A 21,260-nucleotide genomic window follows, 5' to 3' on the forward strand; every position below is an offset into this window, starting at 1 on the left:
AGCACTTTAGAAGGCCCAGGCAGGTGGATTGTGCCTCAGTCTAGGAGTTTGAGACCAGCCTGGGCAACATGGTGAGACCTCGTCTCTACAAAAAATACAAAAAATTAGCTGGGTATAGTGGCGTGCCCCTGTCATCCCAGTTACTTGAGAGGCTGAGAAAGGAGGATCGCTTGAACGAGTCGAGACAGTGCCACTGCACACCACTCAGGTGACAGAATGAAAACCTGTCTCAAAAACAAAAAACCAAAAAACATTGCATGAAAGTCAAAATGGCAGTGGTACTTTCCTTACAGTCATTGGTAAGAGGAAAAAAGAATTTAAGGTCACCCTCCCTCCTCCCAGAAAAAATGACAGGATGGTACTTACGTCTGGGGCTGTGAAGGGTCGTCACCCAGGGTCACATTCTCGCCCTGGATCTCTGTGAAACACTTCTCACAGAAATGATACCTGTCAGCAAGAAGGCCATACTTGGGTGAACTGGTCCATCATAACACACAGCCACCCAAGCAACGAAGCCACCAATCAGAGCAGGGCAGAGCACCACGACGAAGGGGGGGCGTTGTTGGTTGATTGATGGGTCAGTGAGGACAATGAAAGGAACAGGGGGCAGGTGGGGAAAGGCAGGATTAGAGAACAAGGAAGGGAACAAATAGCACAGACACAGAGGTAAGACGCAGACACCAAGACAACACAGAGCAGAAAGCCAAGGCAAAGCATTGATTAGCATTCGGTCTCATTGCACACATCACAGGCCATCATCACTAACAACGACAGGCTCGGTCCGGCTCCAAGAGGCAAATGTTTTCAAGGAGTTGTTAATACTAGAATTGCATGGAGCCCAAATTTAGGAATCTGAATTTTGTTCTTACTCAGAGAAAGTCAAATATAACTCTAGGGTTTGAGATGGAAAAATTTACTTGAACAAAACAGTCTGACAAAAGGCCTTAAAAAAGCAATTTAAACTGAAATAGCTTTATTTTTCAAAATGGAAAATTTATGCTTGACAGCAATTCAGAGATTTTATTTCCGGTATTAAGCCAGATCTTTAAATGCATGAAAATGCTGAGCACCCAGAACTGATTTTAATTTTTTCCTGTTTTTTTTTTCATGTTAATCATTCAGTTAATTGCGTTACAATACAAATGAAACCAAATCCATATTCTAGACAAACATTTAACATAAATGCATTCAGGGTCAAAGACTTTCCACCCATTTATCAATATGAATATACAGAGTAAGAAATGTGATATATTGTATAAGAAATACAATATATGTAAATCCATGAACAATCTTTGAAAATTCAATTCTAAGCTTTGATGTGACATTTTTGGTACTGGGACCAATCATCCATCAATCGGAGAGACTTAGCCAATGACTGTTCTGACTTGGGGGCAATCCACGTTAAGTGAATTTAGAGTTAATCTTTAAAGAACAATCTGCATTTGAGAAATTATCCATCACCCCAATTTCTTGTAAGACAATCTAGAGCCTGGGCTCAAGCTATCAAATACGAACAATTAAAATAAAAACTACTAAATGTTTGGAAAGAACATAAATGAGAGATCAACAGAAATGCAGGCTGATGCTGCATAAAACGACACGAGTACACAAGAATACCGTAAAAATAAACAAGCGGGCGGAGGTGGATCACACAAGCAAGAAGAATGAGTGTCAGGTAGCAACGGCAGCACGAATGCGGTTTAGTGCTCAAAACTATGTCTACGAGATGCCAGGAAGGATTAGTATTAAAAACAGTGCGACAGGACTCGAGCGCCAGGCTGAACCACCAAGTGCAGAATGGGACACGACAGCTGCAGTCTCACGCACTTGCGCACTCACACGGCTGCAGGAGACAGAGGTGTGGGCCACCGTGTGGCCAGTTCACTACCACTAGGACAGGTCCCCCACAAGTCCCAAATCTAATCTTAATTCAATACACTGAGCATTTTGTCTGCTGTATTTCACTAACCCCATACACACAGCACATTTTAAAGCATACAACTTCAGAGCATGCACAACATCTCAAGACGAGCCATTTTTTTTGCGTTTGGTTGATGAGGAACATGACGGATTCACTGGATTAATGAAGGCTTCTTGCTGGGACTAATTTATTTGGGACTAACTCAATTAATCAATTATGTCAGGATTTAAAACTCTGACAGGGAACAGGCAGATTAATGTTTTTCTTTAAATATGTATTTTTTTTTTTCCTGAATGAACTACAGCAATATTCTGGCCATTCACTATTTTGTAAATATCCTAAAATCCTGTGTGGAGAAGAACTTCCATGTGCAGGAGGGCATGGTCATCACTGGCAAGAAGGAATTAAAGTACAGAAACTATAAACCAATTCAGTGGCAACCAAAACGATATGCAAAAAAGACATTCCCTCAATCCCCAATACTTCCCTTTTATAAGTAAAACTCCAAACTGAGTGCTCCATTCATGTTACAATCAAACACACAGCACTATGGCCAGCTAGAAGGGACCGTTGAAGACATTCTGAGCCGGGCGCGGTGGCTCAAGCCTGTAATCCCAGCACTTTGAGAGGCCGAGACGGGCGGATCACGAGGTCAGAAGATCGAGACTATCCTGGCTAACACGGTGAAACCCCGTCTCTACTAAAAAAAAATACAAAAACTAGCCGGGCGAGGTGGCGGGCGCCTGTAGTCCCAGCTACTCAGGAGGCTGAGGCAGGAGAATGGGAGGCTGAGGCAGGAGAATGGCGTAAACCCAGGAGGCGGAGCTTGCAATGAGCTGAGATCGGGCCACTGCACCCCAGCCTGGGGACAGAGCAAGACTCTGTCTCACAAAAAAAAAAAAGACATTCTAAAATGAAACTCCCACCGTAATCACAGGTGAGTCTAAATGGTTTTAAAATCCTGGAGAAATTCTTTGCTTCTATTCAAGGACAGCAAGCCCAGCAACATCCAGGAAACAAGAACCATAAACCCATCTTTTCCCACCGAGGAAAGTGACACAGAGGGAGACACTGGTGGTGGAATGGCAACCCTTGCAGTGGCTGGGAAACTGAGGCTCCTCCTCTATGACTGACTCCCATCCTGGAAAATCCAAGGATCAGAACCGGGGAGGCAAAGCATGTCAACAGACTCCTTGTCTGCCCCAAAACTGCTGTAGAAATGGACAATTTAGCCTGTTCATGTTTAAGAAGGGGAGGAAGAGGAGCCCGTGGCTTCACTTTATTACTGTTCTGAGAGATGAAGAAAGCACACAGAACAGACAGCAGTCACCCCCAACTAGTAAAATCAGCTAAAGCAACCCTGGCAGTCAGTGAATGCTAGATGTTATTGCCAGACTGCCCCTACCTTCTTACCTAGTCCACACTTTATTCTCCCTGGAAACACATAAAGCTTTAGAAATTTGCTTTTCAACTTAAGCACCCAGATGACATTTTGCCTGATGTGAAGGAAGTAGCTTGATGAATATGGAATTGCAAAGGAGAAATACTTCACATAATCCAGTAATGATGCATTTCAGGGTTGCTAAAGTTAGTACAATGTAACTGCATAGGTTATCTGTAAGGGTAATTTAATATACGGAGTAAGTTTTCAAATGCAGATTGTTTTAAGTACCGTATCAGTACATATGAATAACTGGGATATCTATAGATAATATTTATATTATCTATAGATACTAACTGGGAAAGCTAAAGAACAGTTCTTCCAACATGAGTTACTTTCAAATTTGCAAAGTATGAAAACAAGTGAAAACGTAACCATACGCTCACTTATATATTAGGGTTTCACTTGTTTAAATGGTCTGTAGGATTTTTTATTGTTCTAAGTGCCCAGTTTAGGACTACAAGTGCCAAGACAATTATTCTTGAGAACACTGCAGTGTTCATAAATAGTCAAAGTTGAAAATAAAAACATAAGCAGTTAAAGTATTTGTTACAGAATCAGGCCACTGCTTTCTTAGGATGATAACATGCTAACCTACTCAGACACACTGTTCTAGCGAGCATGCCTGTGATTACCTGAGGAATGCTATGCCTACACTTTAAAAATTATCACTAATAACAAGGAACTCCTTTATTTGCATTTCCACTCTTCAAAATACATTACTTTTGTTTAGTCAAAATGAAGTTCTATACAGAAAAAAAATAAGCCGTTTCAGAACTTTCAAGATGGTCCTGTGTTTATACGCCATCAATGACTCTTCGATCCTACCAATTCCATTTAACTTTAATTGCTCTCAATGTAAAAGACCAAAATCTGTGCAAATCAGCAAAGGCAGGGTCCCAACAGACCCAGGAACAGGCCCCACAACACTTTAGAGAGAGTGGTAAACAATCTACCTTCCTTATAGACCAAAACTCTGTTGGGCAACGTAGCAGGGGTGGCATTTTTCTGGGTACAGTTAATATTAACCTTTCTCTTAAGATATCATTAACTTTATTTTGCTTGGCACAAATGGTTTTTAAAGCACATTCCTATTCATTATTTCATCATTGGGGACTTGACAAAATGAGGCTGCGAGGGAAGACGCTATTGTCTGTATCATGGAGAAAGCTAAGCTTAATACATTAATACATCATAGCGTGTGCTGAAGTCATGGGGCTAAAACTGTAAAAGGAGTGGCCAGAACTTCCAGAAGAGCAGCAAGTCACTATGGGAGAGAAGTCACAAAATGTTTCTATTGATAAAGGGGAAGTTGAGATGGAAATCAGACTCCGAATGTTAAACTATTTTCAGCAGGACAATTGCACAGGCTGCACTTCCAGCAGAGATGCAGTTTAGGGTCTGTCCTTCCCCCTTGCACTGGTGTTTCACTACACTGAACAGTATTAGGAATAAGCAGGCCAGGCTTATTCCTAATAGAAAAGGCTTACGAACCTTTTTTCGAGACATTTTTGTGTCAAAAGTATTTTTTAAAATATAGGATTTTGATGGGAGTTATTACTGATCTTGAATATGGTTTTTTAAAAAACACAGAAGAATTAAAACAACCACAAAAGTCCAAAATTTTCAGGCCTGTGAACAAATAACAAAAAGGCTTCTGTCTTCTTTGAAGTACAGGACATAATTACTGCATCCAAACAAGAGTGAAATAATAAAAAACGCCAAACTCCAGTGTTGACAGTTAATACTTGAACCTAAAGACAAAGAACAGGCACAAAGCTCTATGTTGCCCACGGAGAATCCAGCTGCTAGCTCATAAAACGGAGGCAACGTCACAGTTTCAGCAAGATTCCTGACCTGTGCCTCCACGCAAGGTGTGCTTACACTGCAGCCGCACATGGACACTTACACGCTGCGGTACAGATAAGCTGACTCCTCAAACAACCCCAAAACTACGCAAGGTGTATTTGTGTGGGAAACCACAACAAAAAATACTATTTTCACTCTCCATCTATTTTAAGACAGGAGATCTATTCTTTAGCCATCTTCATATTCCAAAAGAATGGCAAGTATTTCTTAAGCAGATCCACCACTTACAAAACCCTGAAATGGCCATCTTATAGTAGGAGGGTGATTCTTGAACTCAATTAAAACACCAGATCTCATTTTGTATCATGCTGCTAGTGTCAAATTTAAAAATAAAGATCATGGACCCTTTTCCTCTGCCTCAAAGGAAGTAGCACTCGTGCAAATCTTTCCATGAGACTGACCTGGCCAAATTACCCAGGCAAATATTTGCAGGCAGAATAGTAAAATCCACATTTTCTACTCTATGAACATCTTAAAAAATGTTGACTTAAAAAAGGCATGCCAACCTTTATCAGAGTTACTCTCAACTTCAGACGCTTGCTTCTAGGGTTGCGTTTTAGAACAGGCATGGCTGAAGAAAGAACGTACCTAATTAAGTAGTACAGCAAGACGTGACTCAGAGGTTACAGTTTTTACACTATAAAAGTATGCTTTATAACTAAGAGGCCATGGGCCTATCCGTGTGACTAACAAGACACTGAAATTGAGCTACTTTTCTTTTTCTCAAATAGAGATGGGGGTCTCGCTATGTTGCCAAGGCTGATAACGTAACTCCTGGGCTCAAGCGATCCTCCCACCTCAGCCTCCCAAAGTGCTGGGATTACAGGCGTGAGCCACCACACCCGGCCTGAAATTGGGCCACTTTTTATTGGAACTTCAGGAAAGAAATAATGTACACAGACTATACCCAGATGAATGTGCCTTGCCCTAAGACACAATGCAGGATGCTGCTTGACGCTTACCTATTCTGATAGCTGTAGTAGGCAGCATCGCGAGGAATGGTACACAGCTGCTTCCCATAGCAGCACAAAGTCTGTGGGGAAAACTCATACTGCAAAAATAAAGGAGAAATACTTTTATATAAAAATACATTCCATTTACTGTCCTATAACGTTCTAGTCTACTATAGAGACTAGTAAATTATCTCTGTGAGTATGTTAGATAGTTTTCTAACAATTTTAGTAGCTTTAAAGACATTTTGGGATAGCATGTGATACAACTGGCTCTAAGAGACATTTATTACAGACAGGTACCATGGGCAGAGGGACAGCCAGAAATGCTTCCTCATGGCCTCCCTCAGTAAGCGCCTGTACACCCAGCTCTGATCACCCATCACATCACTTTAGGCATCAACTGTGTCACCAGACAGCAGACTGCACATATGCACTCCCAGTACACAGGTGTGGTCTCGTATTAGCATAACACCCCTCTGGCTGGATTAACTAGGAAAATTCACTTTCTGGAAAAACTTAAAACTGTACCTTGCGTCCACAGCAATATCCAAGGGACTGCATGACTGGGTCAATTTCCTGCTCAAAGACCTCTGCAAGCTTACTGCAGAACTTATAGACTCGGGATGTCTTGCGATTATAGAGCCAGGCATTGTTGAACATGAGCCAGACGTCGTCCACGTACTGCCAGGGCTCTTGGTATTGCCCTGTGTCCAGCTTCCGCTTGATGGTGGAGAGGTCCATGGGATTCTTTACGATGTCAAAATAATCCTTTTAAAAAAAACAATGGTCTCAGGGAATCCCCCAACATCCAAATGCCAGTCATATTTGGCAGCTTTGATTTAAAATAATAGAAACAGAAGTACCAAAATAACTTCCATTCCCAACAGTAAAAAATGGGAAATGAAAAGAAAATAACCTCTGATGCAACTGATTTTACTCACTAAAAGTATAATTAGTATTTTCAGGTATGATCACATTATAATACTTCAAAGGCAAAGATAAAGAAAAACTGTTAAAAGATACTTCAAACAGAAATTTTTTTTTTTTTTTTTTTTTGAGACAGAGTCTTGCTCTGTCGCCCAGGCTGGACTGCAGTGGCCAGATCTCAGCTCACTGCAAGCTCCGCCTCCGGGGTTTACGCCATTCTCCTGCCTCAGCCTCCCGAGTAGCTGGGACTACAGGCGCCCGCCACCTCGCCCAGCTAGTTTTTTTGTATTTTTTTAGTAGAGACGGGGTTTCACCGTGTTAGCCAGGATGGTCTCGATCTCCTGACCTCGTGATCCGCCCGTCTCGGCCTCCCAAAGTGCTGGGATTACAGGCTTGAGCCACCGCGCCCGGCCAGAAAATTTTTAAAATAGATCTTTAATCCACTGAATTAAAATAGTGAGCCAGTTTATCAAACTGTGTGTATTTCTAGATATTCACTCTTGATCCTGGCAAGCAAAATGAAATTCCAAGACAAATATAAACACAAAGCTAGTAATTACTGCTACATAGAATCTGCTGGGTCCCCATGGCCTTTGCAAGACTATCCAGGAATACAAAAGAGAGAAGCCTAAATATCTTTTTACAGTTGATGTTCACAAATTCTTTCAGACAAAAGTGACACAAGGATCCAAATATAAAATGAAGTCTCAGGGGCATGTGCTTCCCTTGCTTCAGTGCACCCCTCCAAGGACCGGGGCTTCATGAACAAGTGAAATCAAACAAAATAAACACTTTCATTGATAACTGTTAACAGACAACAGTTTTTTATATTAGGAGAACAATCTTCAAGGCAGGGGGATTATTTAATCTAATTTCAAGAGATAAAACAATGGACACTCCAAAGTCACACCGGCAAAGTTATAATCTAATTTTATGAATTAACTTACTGGAATTCCAAGGAGCTGGGGATCTACAGGCTGCCGGAAAGGTAATGACTCTGGGTCCTGTCGATACAGCGCTTCTAGGGTCGGCATCAGGGCCTGGCGTAACTCCTCTGGTTTAAAGACTGCAGAGAAAACATCAAGAAAAGACACTCTGTAAAAGGTGCTCAGATCCCTCCTACCTCACATTTAAAACGGAATCCTGGTTGCTGTGATGTCGCAACCACGATGCTCCTAAGGCACTCGAGGGGCTCTCATCCATCACCATAAGGACTAAAGCTTCTGAAAACGCACTAGTGTCAGAACTGCGTTCAGGTTCAGAGGCAAAATATGAGAAATTTGCATGTTCTATGAAAGGTTTCCAACATTTAAAAACTTGCTGAAAAAGAAAGTAAAGCTAACTCCCAAATCTGTCTCATTCATCAAACTGGGTGGTAAATAAAGCCATTTCAAGCTAGACATGGTGGCTCACATCTGTAATCCCAGCACTTTGAGAGACTGAGGCGGGCAGATCACCTGAGGTTAGGAGTTCAAGACCAGCCTGACCAATGTAGTGAAACCCTGTATTTACTAAAAACACAAAATTAGCCGTGTGTGTGGGAGGGGCCTATAAGCCCAGCTACTCGAGAGGCTGAGACAGGAGAATCGCTTGAACCCAGGAGATGGAGGTTGCAGTGAGCCGAGATCGCGCCACTGCACTCCAGCCTGGGCAACGAGAGCAAAACTCTGTCTCAAAAAAAAAAAAAAAAAAGTCACTTCATTGGAAGGGACCTTAAAAGATCCTCTGAGGAAAGTTTTTTTATTCTTGGCTAAATTAAATTCAGGCCACTAGAGACAAATGGTTTTGAATTTCATAAATGTAAACAGTAATAGAGATACAAAATAAAGCATTTTAATAAAAAGTTCCATATTGCTTACTTCCACATTTACTAATGCCAATTTCTCCAACCATTCAGCCACCTCACTGCCTACTACACTTTCTGTTGTCACTAATACAAACATAAATACTGGCTGCCAAATACATTCAAGAAGGTACATTCATACAAACCCTCAATGAGTATGGGAACAGGTGCTGGGGAAGCTGTTCGGTATGGGAGACCGGCCAGTCAGCAGTCGGCGTGTCATAACCCCACCTGACTCATGTTCACTCACACAGAGAAGAAACTGGAGGCAAAGTTGTCTCAGGCGTTCTGATGCCTTAGCTTATAACTGACATGTATTTTTTTCTTTGTGTTCTTCTAATTTTTAATTTATTATTTTTGAGACAAAGTCTCACTCTGTTGCCCAGGTTGGGGGACCCTGGCATCATCTCAGCTCACTGCAGCTTCAATCTCCCAGGTTCAAGTCATCCTCCTGCCTCAGTCTCGGGAGTAACTGGGACTACAGGTGTGTGCTACCATGCCTGACTCATTTTTAAATTTTTTTGCGGAGATGAGGTCTCACTATGTTGTCCAGGCTGGTCTTGAACTCCTGAGCTCAAGCATTTCCCCCTGCCTCAGCCTTCAGAAGTGCTGAGGTTACGGGCATTGAGCTATCACGCCCAGGTTTTTTTGAGACAGAGTTTTGCTCTCTCACCCAGGCTGGAGTGCAGTGGTACGATCTTGGCTCACAGCAATCTCTGCCTCCTGGGTTCAAGTGATTCTCCTGCGTCAGCCTCCCGAGCAGCTGGAATTACAGGTGCCCACCACCACGCCCAGCTGATTTTTGTATTTTTAGTAGAGATGGGATTTCACCATGTTGGCCAGGCTGGTCTCAAACTCCTGACCTCAAATGATCCACCTGCCCTGGCCTTCTAAAGTGCTGGGATTACAGGCACGAGCCATTGTGCCTAGTTATCATGGCCAGCTCATTTTATATTTTCAGAGACAGAGTCCTGCTCCGTCGCCCAGGCTGGAGTGCAATGTGGCACCATCACAGCCACTGTATCCACTAACTCCTGGGCTCAAGTGATCTTGTGGTATCACTATGTTGCCCAGGTTGGTGGTATTGAACTCTCAGCCTCAAGTGATTCCAGCCTCTCAAAGCAATAAGATTATAAGTATGAGCCACTGGGGCCTGGTCTGTTTTTTGTATCTTGAAAAGACTTTTTTTTTTTTTTGAAATGGAGTTTTGCTCTTGTTGCCTAGGCTGGAGTGCAGTGGCGTGAACTCAGTTCACTGCAATCTCCGCCTCCCGGGTTCAAGCAATTCTCCTGCCTCGGCCTTCTGAGTAGTTGGCATTACAGGCGTGTGCCACCACACCCAGCTAATTTTTTATTTTTAGTAGAGACTGGGTTTCTCCATGTTGGTCAGCCTGGTCTCGAACTCCCGACCTCAGGTGATCTGCTCTCCTCAGCCTCCCAAAGTGCTGGGATTACAGGTGTGAGCCACCGCCCCCGGCTAAAAAGATTTCTTACAACAGATAAGTGGGAAACTGTAATTTAAAAATCACAATAAAATATGGTAAACATTTAAAGTTCCAGTTAGGAAGGGGCAAGTATCAGGTACATGGTCTGCCATCAATTTTGTGTGGGGTGGAGATGGTCTAACTTGACAAATTCTGGAAAGCGCCATCTGATTCCTAACTGGTGAAAGCAAAAGTTAAAATTTGAAGGAAAAACCCATTTGTTTAACAGGCTCACTTTAGAGATGAAAACAGGCGCACCAAGAACATGCCTCAGGGCTCATTCCCATCAGAGCCGAGGATCCAGACTCTTGACCAACCTCCACAGACACCACCTCCTCTCTAGGGCACCTGGCTGCTTCAGACCTCCGACAGCGGCTTGAGGTCTGGGCAACCCCCAAGCACACGGTCCCCAGCACTTGAAAGTGCAAAGGCCTGGTCTAGGGTGCAGATGTGCCCTTCAGAAGCAACAGAAACACATATCCTTGCTTTACACTAACTCCTTTCTTCTGTTTTATGCAGAGATGAAGTAGCATTTGGTAGTCATTGAATAACTCTTCATAAGAAAACAATTATGTAACGAATAGCCTTTTGATTTCTCTAAATGAGGGGTTGGCAAACTATAACCAACAGGCCAAATGTGGCCAGCTGCTTGCTTTTCTGTATGGCCCCAGAACTAACAATGGATTTCACATTCTTTAACGTTTGGCAGAAAAAAAAGAAAAGAATACTATTTCATGACATGTGAAAATCACACAAAATTCAAGTGTTAGTCTCCAAAAATACAGCTTTATTGGTGCATAGCTATGCTGATTCGTTCATATAGGATCTGTAGCTGCCTCCGCGCCACAGTGGCAGCACTGAGGAGTGGTAACAGAGGCCTCAGGATGCACAAAGCCCACAGCATGGACCACTAGGCCGCTGCACGGAGAAGGCCTGCAGACCCTGTTCTAGACCCCATCACCGCCCCACTGGTAATCGGGAGTGACAGGGCCTGAAACAAGTGTCACCTTGGTTGACCATTTATTCATTCATTAAATAACTATTCAAATTCCCTGCTGAGGAGAACATTTTCTCTCTTTTTTTTTTTTTTTGAGACGGAGTCTCACCCTTGCCCAGGCTGGAGCGCAGTGGTGCGATCTCGTACAGGCGTGAGCCACCGCACCCGGCCGAGGAGAGCATTTTCAAACTCCTGTCTTCACCACCACCTTTCTGTAAGAAGATCCCATATGTGCAGAAGTGAAGTCAGGAGTGTGTGTGAACTGCACCACTCCCCTCCTCTGGCCCGAGGACCTGCTCCACGCAGCAGGGTTGCTGCAGCGCACCAGAAGCTCCCAAAAACGCGTCTCTCAAGCCCTTGGAGGCTGCTGTCTCATATCCCAGTCCCCACCAAATGAGTAATATTACAAAAAATAAAAACTCAGTTCCTCAGGTCACTTTTTTTTTTTTTTTTTTGAGACAGAGTCTTGCTCTGTTGCCCAGGCTGGAGTGCAGTGGCACGATGTTGGCTCACTGCAAGCTTTGCCTCCTAGGTTCACACCATTCTCCTGCCTCAGCCTCCCAAGTAGCTGGGACTACAGGCGCCCGCCACCACACCTGGCTCATTTTTTGTATTTTTAGTAGAGACGGGGTTTCACCATGTTAGCCAGGATGGTCTTGATCTCCTGACCTCGTGATCCGCCTACCTTGGCCTCCCAAAGTGCTGGGATTTGGGAATGAGCCACCATGCCCGGCCACCCTGGTCACATTTTAGGTGCTCCAGTTATCTATGTACTGTAAGATGAAAATTATTTCATCAAAACTGAAACCACTTTTTTTTTTTTTGAGACGAGGTCTTCTGGAGTACAGCAGTATAATCACAGCTCAATGCAACCTTGACCTTCTAGGCTCAAGCAACTCTCCTAACTTTGCCTCATGAGTAGCAAGGACTATAAGCGTGTACCACCACAACCAGCTATATTTTTATTTTTTCTCTAGACACACGGTCTCACCATGTTGCCCAGGCTGGTCTTGAACTCTGGGCCTCAAGTGATCCTCCAAAAGTGCTGGAATTGCAGGTGTGACCCCCAATGCCCAGCTTGAAACAATTTGGTTTTGTTTTGAGATGAAGTTTCTCGCTTGTTGCCCAGTCTGGAGTGCAATGGCACCATCTCGGCTCACTGCAACCTCCGCCTCCCCGGTTCAAGTGATTCTTCTGCCTCAGCCTCCCAAGTAGCTGGGATTACAGGCATGCGCCACCATGCCCAACTAATTTTTGTATTTTTAGTAGAGACAGGGTTTCGCCATGCTGGCCAGGCTGGTCTGGAATGCCTGAGCTCAGGTGATCTGCCCACCTTGGCCTCCCAAAGTGCTGGGGTTACAGGTGTGAGCCCTGCGCCCGGCCTAAAACAACTTCTACAACACTAGATCATCATTTGCCTTTTGCACTACGTCAGACATCTGCACAGATGGGAAAAAGCAATCTATTTTTTTTTTGAGATGGGAGTCTCACTCCATTGCCCAGGCTGCAGCACAGTGGCGTGATCTCGGCTCACTGCAATCTGCGCCTCCTGGGTTCAAGTGATTCTCCTGCCTCAGACTCCTGAGTAGCTAGCTGGGACTACAGGTGAATGCTGCCACACCCGGCTAAAATGCAAAAGCAAAGGAAAAGAAAGCCAACATCATCAAACTCTATTGTTATCATACACTGCTGCTGCTGTACAGTCCCAAGAAAAAAATACCAGCCATGCTTAAGAAAATTTGTTTAAAAAAATTTTTTTTTTTTTTTGTAGAGATGGGTTCTTGCTATGTTGCCCAGGATGGTTTGAACTCCTGGCCTCAAGTATCCCTCCTGCCTTAGCCTCCCAAAGTCCTTGGATTACAGGCATGAGCCACTGCTTCCGGCCAAGAAAAAGTATTCTTTATTTTTGAGACAGGGTCTCACTCTCTCATCCAGGCTAGAATGCACTGGCACAATCATGGTTCACTGCAGCCTCAACCTCCTGGGCTCAAGCAATCCTCCCACCTCAGCCTCCTGAGCCACTGGGACCACAGGTGCACTACCACACCTGGCTAGTTTTTAAATTGTTTTATAGAGACAGGGTCTTACTACATTGCCCAGGCTGGTCTTGAACTCCTGGCTGTATGTGATCCTCCTGTCTTGGCCTCCCAAAGAGCTGGGATTATAGGTGGGAGCCACTGTGCCCACTCATTTCTTAGTTAATTTATTTGTGAGATAGGGCCTTGCTCTGTTGTCCAGGTTGGAGTCCAACAGTGCCATCACAGCTTGCTGTAGCCTTGGACCCCTGAGCTCAAGTGATCCTGCTGCCTCAGCCTCCTAAGTAACCAGGACTACAGGCATGCACCACCACACTTGGCTAATTTTTAATTTTTTGCAGAGACAGGGTCTTACTATGTTGCTCAGGCTGGTCTTGAACTCCTGGCTTCAAGTGATCCTCCCACTTTGGCCTTCCAAAGTGCTGAGATTACAGACGTGAGCTACCACACCTGGCCGAAAAAATATTCTTGATGAGGTGGTAAGAAGTATTCCTTGTATTAAAGCTCAGCCTTTGGTACATCTTTCATCTTTTTTTTTTTTTTTTTTTTGAAATGGAGTCTCACTCTGTCGCCCAGGCTGGAGTGCAGTAGCGCGATCTCGGCTCACTGCAACCTCTGCCTCCCGGGTTCACGCCATTCTCCTGCTTCAGTCTCCGGAGTAGCTGGGACTACAGGCGCCTGCCACCACGCCTGGCTAATTTTTTGTATTTTGTTTAGTAGAGACGTGGTTACACCGTGTTAGCCAGGATGGTCTTGATCTCCTGACACCGTGTTAGCCAGGATGGTCTTGACCTCCTGACCTCGTGAACCTCAGCCTCCCAAAATGCTGGCATTACAGGCGTGAGCCACTGCGCCCGGCCTCCTGGTACATGTCTTTTAGTCTGTGTGATGAAATATTCAGAATAAAAGATGTCTGCTGCATATGCACAGTGGCCACATTAGGAGGCAGTACTTGTGCAAGTGTCGGAATTTACAGTTGAAGTAGCTGCTTGCCCTCATGGACTCCTTAAAACTTTCAAGAATGACTGAGAGGTAAGCTATCGTTACTAACTCTAGTTATATGTCAGACATTTTCTCAGAAATGAACAAAGAGGGCCAGTTACTTCAAGGACAACTGACAGTATTTGTTGCCAATGATAAAATTTGGACTTTCATTAAAAAATCAAATGTTTTGGAAAACTTGTACACGGGCTTGACATCGTCTCAAAATTTATTATTACTATTACTTTTTGAGACAGGGCCTCACTCTGTCACCCAGGCTGGAGTACAGTGGCATGATCATGGCTCACTGCATCTTTGACCTCCCAGGCTCAGGTGATTCTCCCACATCAACATCTTGAGTAGCTGAAGCTACAGGCATGCACTACCCAAGCACAGCTAATTTTTTTTTTTTTTTTAATAGAGATTAGGTTTTGCCATGTTGCCTAGGCTGGTCTTGAACTCCTGAGCTCCAGGCTAGAGTGCAGTGGTGCAATCATAGACCCTGAATTCCTGGGCTCAAGCAAACTTTCCCCCCCAGCCTCCCAAAATGCTGAGACTACAGGCGTGAACCACCATACACGCCCTGCTTTTCAAAGTTGATAAGACTTGTTTGAAGAGACTGATGGTGGTATTAACGAATGTGTTTTTTTTTTTTACACTGTATAGTGAAATATGTTAACATATGGAAAATCTGCAGAACTTAGTGTCAATTGAAAAAAAAAAAAATGCAAGCACAAACCATCCATTCCAAGTACAAGATGGATCAATGGATTCTAATGTCACAGAGTATGAAAAATCCAGTGCTACAGATTCTGGTTCAATGTCGTAACTAACCTTTAAGAAACTTTCACTGGTTTAATTTTGGTATAGTATCAAAGACCATCCATAATCAGCTGAAAGGGCTATGAAAATACTTCTCCCCTTACCAACTACAGGATTTTCTTCATACACTTCAACCAAAACAACCAATCACAACACAGTAAATGCAAAGGCAGATGCCCTTAATAACATCATTATTCTTACTCATTTTTGTTTTGGAAAAATTATTTTTCATATAAATGTTTTCTATGGGTGCCATGTAACAGACTATTTTAAATGAACTAAATATTTAAACTTTTTTCTCTTTTTTTTGAGACAATAATCTTACTTTGTCTCCTAGGCTAGAGTGCAGTGATATGATCTGGGCTCACTGCAGCCTCAAACTCACAGGCTCAGGTGATTCTGCCGCTTCCGCTTCTCAAGGAGCGTGCACCACCACACTTAGCTAATTTTATTTTATTTTTGTAGAGATGGAGTCTTGCTATGTTTGCTCAGGCTGGTTTTGAATTCCCGGCATCAAGCAAACCTCCCATCAAGGCCTCCCAAAGTGCTGGGATTATAGGTGTGAGCCACTGTACTCAAATTTCTCAACTTTAATTTCCAACAGAGTAAGCAATGATAGATCATCCACACAAACAACAATTCTCTGGGGCCTCAATTCTAAGAGCATGAAGAGCCCTCAGATTCACTGTACTCCACACTCTCGAGGGTCCCTTCCAGCCACAGAGTAACACGGTCTCAGTCTCTACCAGTTCTCTGCAATCTTTCCCAAAAGTGTCATCGGCAGCCTTGGACTTTCTGAGTCCCAACTCCCATTTCTAAGGTTCACTTGACAATTTTCTGATACCTTGTTATCTCTTTACTTTGGATACATCTCAAATGGATTCCATCCAACTTCCACTGTGAGGCGGGCTTATCCCACACATCTCAGACGGCAAAGTTGCCTAACCTACCCCTCCCCATGTCTCCCTACACGGGGTCCCTAGGCGCCACCCTGCCCCTCACTCTGCATGCTCAGCTTCCTCACTGCACCAGCAGAAAACTGCCTTCAGCTCACCCCTTGGTTGTCATAATGATCATTTTCCTTAAATTATGGCTTTTTTGGTTATTTTTCTACTCACATACATCACTGGTTCTTTATACTTTTATGAGTAAAGCCAAGCTCCTTAGCCTGCTCAAGGACCCAGACACATTTCAACCCTGGCCACTGCCAGTACCATCTCAGAAGACAGCTCTGCAGCCAGGGTGGCCTCAGAGCCGTAGCTCATCTCTCACTCCCACCATGAGCCCCACAGGCACAGGGCTGGGGTCCTGCTCAGCCTCAGTACTTCTGCAAGGGGAAGTCTGTGGAATGGCAGGCAAAAAAGGTAAAAGGGCAGATAGAATTATGTTTCTACTTTAGCTTCTAATCCTCCACGTGGAATCCCAACACCGTGGAAAAGCAGCATGGTTTAGTAAGGTAATGAATAAACAGCCTACTTTTTTTGCGTGGCTGCGAAGGAGATGTTGACTGAGAGGCTGTGCCGTTAGTGCTACTCTCTTCTTCCTCTTTAACTTCTACTTTCACTTCAGGTTTCTTTTCATCCACTTCCATTGGTTCTGATTTCTGCTCTGCTGGGTCTGTTTCTTCTTTAACTTGGGAAGCTCCTTGCAAATCCTCCTCCATCATCTTGAGAAAAACATTACAGATAACATACGAATATTAAACACTTTTATGTTACCTTAGCCTCACTGGAAGGCTCTTACAAGCCTAAGATGAGTTTGTTAAAACTTTCCTCTAGTCAGAGTTGCATTTATGATTCCTCTTCTCTTTCAGAAGAAGAAATAAAGTACTTAGTGTTCATTAAGTCACTTCAATACAGAGTCAGTGCAATTATGGTCCTAAATTTAAAAGTGATTTTCTTTTTTTTCTTGAGCTGGAGTCTGACACCCAGGCTGGAGTGCAGTGGCATGATCTTCGCTCACTGCAACCTCCGCCTCCTGGCTTCAAGCAATTCTCCTGCCCCAGCCTCCCGAGTAGCTAGGATTACAGGTGCGTGTCAACACGCTTGGCTAATTTTTTGTATTTTTGGTAGAGATGGGGTTTCATCATGTTGGCCAGGCTAGTCTCAAACTCCTGACCTCAAGTGATCCACCCACCTCGGCCTCCCAAAGTGCTGGGATTACAGGCATGAGCCACAATGCCCAGTCTAATTTAAAAGTTTTTAAATGTAGAAGTGCTTTAAAAATTGCACATACTCAGATTTTTCACATACAGATATTTCTTAATTTGGAATAAGAATCTCCTTGAAAGCTGGGGCAGGGACCAAAAGTCCTTTTCAGAGGCAGGAGGTGTGGTATGAGACAGGAAGGAGCACTGGGGACTGTGGCTAACTGAAGAGCCCAACACGGTTGGTGTTAACAACCAGACTGTTGTCACACAGGGATGCAGGCACAATGCTGAAAGCATCTCATTTTTCAGGAAAAGCCAGAAATCTAGAGTTTTATTTGCAATTTCCTGATTTTTAAGGTATTGTGTGGGCCAAACACATTTACAGGCTGGATCCAGCCCACGGTCTGCCAGTTTTCAGCTTCTGCCATAGGTTAATTAGTAAATGAATCCACCACCCCTTATGTAGTCTACCTCTGCAGAACTAGAAATGAACGGAGGACATCAAATAAAAGGCTGTTGGATGATTCAAATATTTCAAATATAGGCCAGTATTCTTCATTTCTGGCAAAATAAACCCACCTCTCACATTTAAAAATGAAAAAACCAAGCAGTTTTAAATCAGTTTCCTACATACTGAACCCTGAATCCACATTCAACCAGAATATTTTAACTAAAGTCGGGGATACCCATGGCAGGCTCCAAGCCTCGCCCAAGGACACCTGGCGGAAGTTGCGACACACAGCCATCAACATATTCCTAGGGAGTGGCACCCACCTCAGACCTGGGCTCCCCTTTGGATTCACCAGGATCGGGCTCAGTGTCCTCCGTCTGGGTCTCCGCCTTCATTTCCAGCACAGGTACGTCAGGTCCTGGCTGCTGGGAATTGGTTTCTGCACTGGCCACCGAGGAGGGGGTAGGGACCCTGTTATCAATGCTGGCTGCTGCCTGGGAAAGCTGTGAAAAAACCAAAAGCACTGACTTCAGTAAGCAAGGCAACATAAATGATCTTCAACTATGCTGCTCATGCAACCTACAATTTCCCGTTAAGACTTCTCAATACTGATCCAGCAGGTGCCCTTCTGTGAAACCAAAGAACGGAGGTGAAAGTAGGAACGAGTTCTAGAGGGAGGTAACAGCAGCCAGAGGCACAACTCAGGTCTTGCCACAAAGGCAGAGGAAACAGCAGAGCTTTTCAAACTTTGATATAAAATTATTTTCTCGAAGTTTTCTAGCTAAATCATGAAACTTCATATTTTGAAATTAATTCCCTTCAATACGGTGGTTAACGTGTATGGTAAAAGGCTGAATTATGAACGTCTAAGCACATCTGAAGGGAGGGAAATCAAGCGCCTACTCAAAGCCAGAGTGTTACCCAATCTGTGTGAACGATAGGAACACAGGTGCTGGGGGAGTAAATGAACATTACAAGAAGGAACCACTAAAAGAATTCCTAACTTGCAAATTCTCACTCAATGGAGTTGTTTTTCTTTTTGAGACGGAGTCTCACTCTGTCACCTAGGCTGGAGTGCAATGGCATGATCTCGGCTCAATACAATTTCTGCCTCCTAGGCTCAGGAGATTCTCCCGCCTCAGCCTCCTGAGTAGCTGGGAATACAGGCACCCGCCATCATGCCTGGCTAATTCTTGTGGAGGCAAGGTTTCACAATTTTGGCCAGGCTGGTCTCGAACTCCTAACCTCCGGTGATCCACCCGCCTCAGCCTCCCAAAGTGGTGGGATTACAGGCGTGAACCACTGTGCCCAGCCTCAATGGAGTTTTAGGTAAACAAACAAAAGATGACAATGCCTCGCTCTGTAGCCCAGGCTAGAGTACAGTGGCAAGATCTTGGCTCACTGTAACCTGCAACTGCTAGGCTCAAGTGATCTTCCCACCTAAGCCTTCTGAGTGGCTAGGAATACAGGTACACACCACCATGCTTGTCTAGTTAAAATTTTTTTTTTTTTTTGCAGAGACAAGGTCTCACTATGTTGCCCAGGCTGGTCTTGAACTCATGAGCTCAAGCGATTCTCCCACCTTGTCCTCCCAAGGTGCTGAAATTACAGGTGTGAACCACTGCACCTGGACTGACAGACAATTTTTATGGGAAAATTATCTTCTAAGAGTCTTGACCCAAAAACAGCAGACAGAGAGAGGCTTACTGGTGTGCCAGGAGGCTGGGCGTGCACAGGCGTCGGCTGTTGCTGTGACGACTGAGGGGTAGCCACAGACGGGGGCTGAACTGGGGTTTGAGGCTGCGGGGTCACCTGGGCCTGGGCTGCTGCTTGGACTGTAGGCGTGCTCTGCGTTTGGGTAGCACTGGGCACTGAGCCAGGAGTCGGGGTGGGAGTCTGCCCGGAAGACGACACAGGAGTTGATGGCTGAGTAGGAGCTGCTGGCTGGGGAGGAGTCATCCCAGGTGGTGTTGTGTGCTGGAGAGATGGCATGCCAGCAGCCGTGGAAGCAGGAGGCGGTGTTGGGTGCAATGGTGACTGTGTCACTGGAGGGCAAGGCAGCTGGCTGGCCTGAGGCCCCAGCATGTTGAGAGGGTTAGGAAGAGCAGCACCAGGCACCTGTCCCTACCAGAAATGGACAGAGTATGTTAAAGTTATTTCCCACGTTTGAAAATGTGACAAAACATTTGAAAAATTAAATGTAAATTTTTTAAAATGTAAATAATTTTTTTTTAAATGTAAATAAATTTTTTTTTCTTGTTTTTTTTGAGACAGAGTTTCACTCTTGTCACCAGGCTGGAATACAATGGTGCTATCTTGGCTCACTGCAGCTTCCGTCTCCCGGGTTCAAGCAATTCTCCTTTCTCAGCTTTTTGAGTAGCAGGGATTACAGGTGACCACCACCATGCCCGGCTAGTTTTTGTATGTGTATTTTTATTTTTAAGTATTTATTTATTTATTTTTTTATTTTTTGAGACTCCGCTCTGTCATCCAGGCTGGAGTGCAGTGGTGCAATCTCGGCTCACTGCAAGCTCCGCCTCCTGGGTTCACGCCATTCTCCCGCCTCAGCCTCCCTAGTAGCTGGGACTACAGGCACCCGCCACCACGCCTGGCTAATTTTTTGTATTTTTAGTAGAGACGGGGTTTGCCATGTTAGCCAGGATGATCCTGATCTCCTGACCTCGTGATCTGCCCGCCTCGGCCTCCCAAAGTGCTGGGATTACAGGCGTGAGCCACCACAACCAGCACAATTTTTGTATTTTTAGTACGGATGGGGTTTCGCCATGTTGGCCAGGCTGGTCTTGAAGTCCTCACCTCAAGTGTTCCTCCCACCTTGGCCTCCCAAAGTGCTGGGATTACAGGGGTGAGCCACTGTGCCCAGCCAAATGCATAGGAATTTAATCACATTTTCTTGGGAGTATTCTGTTTGTGAAAATTCATTGAGTTATACACTTGTAACGTGCACTCCTCAACAATGATAAAACTATACACATTTCCTATAGTCTGATTTATATAATTAAAATAACCATTGAAACTTATGGCTTAAACAAATACATCTACAGCAGTCCCCTCATATCCACTTGGATACACTCCAAGACCTCCATTCTTGGAATAACTGAAACTGCAGATAGTACGGAACCTAGTATTTACCAAGATTTTTTGGATCTCACAACCAAGGTGGACACTCAGTGACTAACAGGCGGGTAGTGTCTACAGTGTGGAAATGCTGGACAAATAAATGATTCATATCTCTGGTGGCACAGAGAGGATGGTGAGGGAGTTCATCATGCAACTTGGAATGGCATTCAAGTTAAAATCTTTTTTTTTTTTTTTTTTTTTTAAACACAGAATCTCTCTCTGTCAGCCAGGCTGGAGTGCAATGGCATG

General features: G+C 44.2%; 1 protein-coding gene across 2 annotated transcripts in view; it reads right to left on the minus strand.

Moving 5' to 3' along the window:
• CREBBP (CREB binding protein) overlaps positions 1-21,260 on the minus strand; it is a 160,403-nt gene that overhangs the window by 27,810 nt on the left and 111,333 nt on the right. Inside the window, exons 14-20 of one of the 2 annotated variants that reach the window (XM_023225832.2) lie at positions 19,581-19,991; positions 18,197-18,376; positions 16,750-16,939; positions 8,059-8,177; positions 6,713-6,952; positions 6,194-6,282; positions 367-447 (exon numbers count right to left, since the gene is read on the minus strand). In XM_023225832.2, coding sequence (XP_023081600.1) covers positions 367-447; positions 6,194-6,282; positions 6,713-6,952; positions 8,059-8,177; positions 16,750-16,939; positions 18,197-18,376; positions 19,581-19,991 — 1,310 coding nt within the window. Of the gene's footprint in view, positions 1-366; positions 448-6,193; positions 6,283-6,712; positions 6,953-8,058; positions 8,178-16,749; positions 16,940-18,196; positions 18,377-19,580; positions 19,998-21,260 lie in introns of both variants that reach the window. The other variant, XM_023225831.2, reaches the window with a different exon arrangement.

Source organism: Piliocolobus tephrosceles, chromosome 17 (genome assembly GCF_002776525.5).
Source record: "Piliocolobus tephrosceles isolate RC106 chromosome 17, ASM277652v3, whole genome shotgun sequence".
Lineage (NCBI taxonomy): Eukaryota > Metazoa > Chordata > Mammalia > Primates > Cercopithecidae > Piliocolobus > Piliocolobus tephrosceles.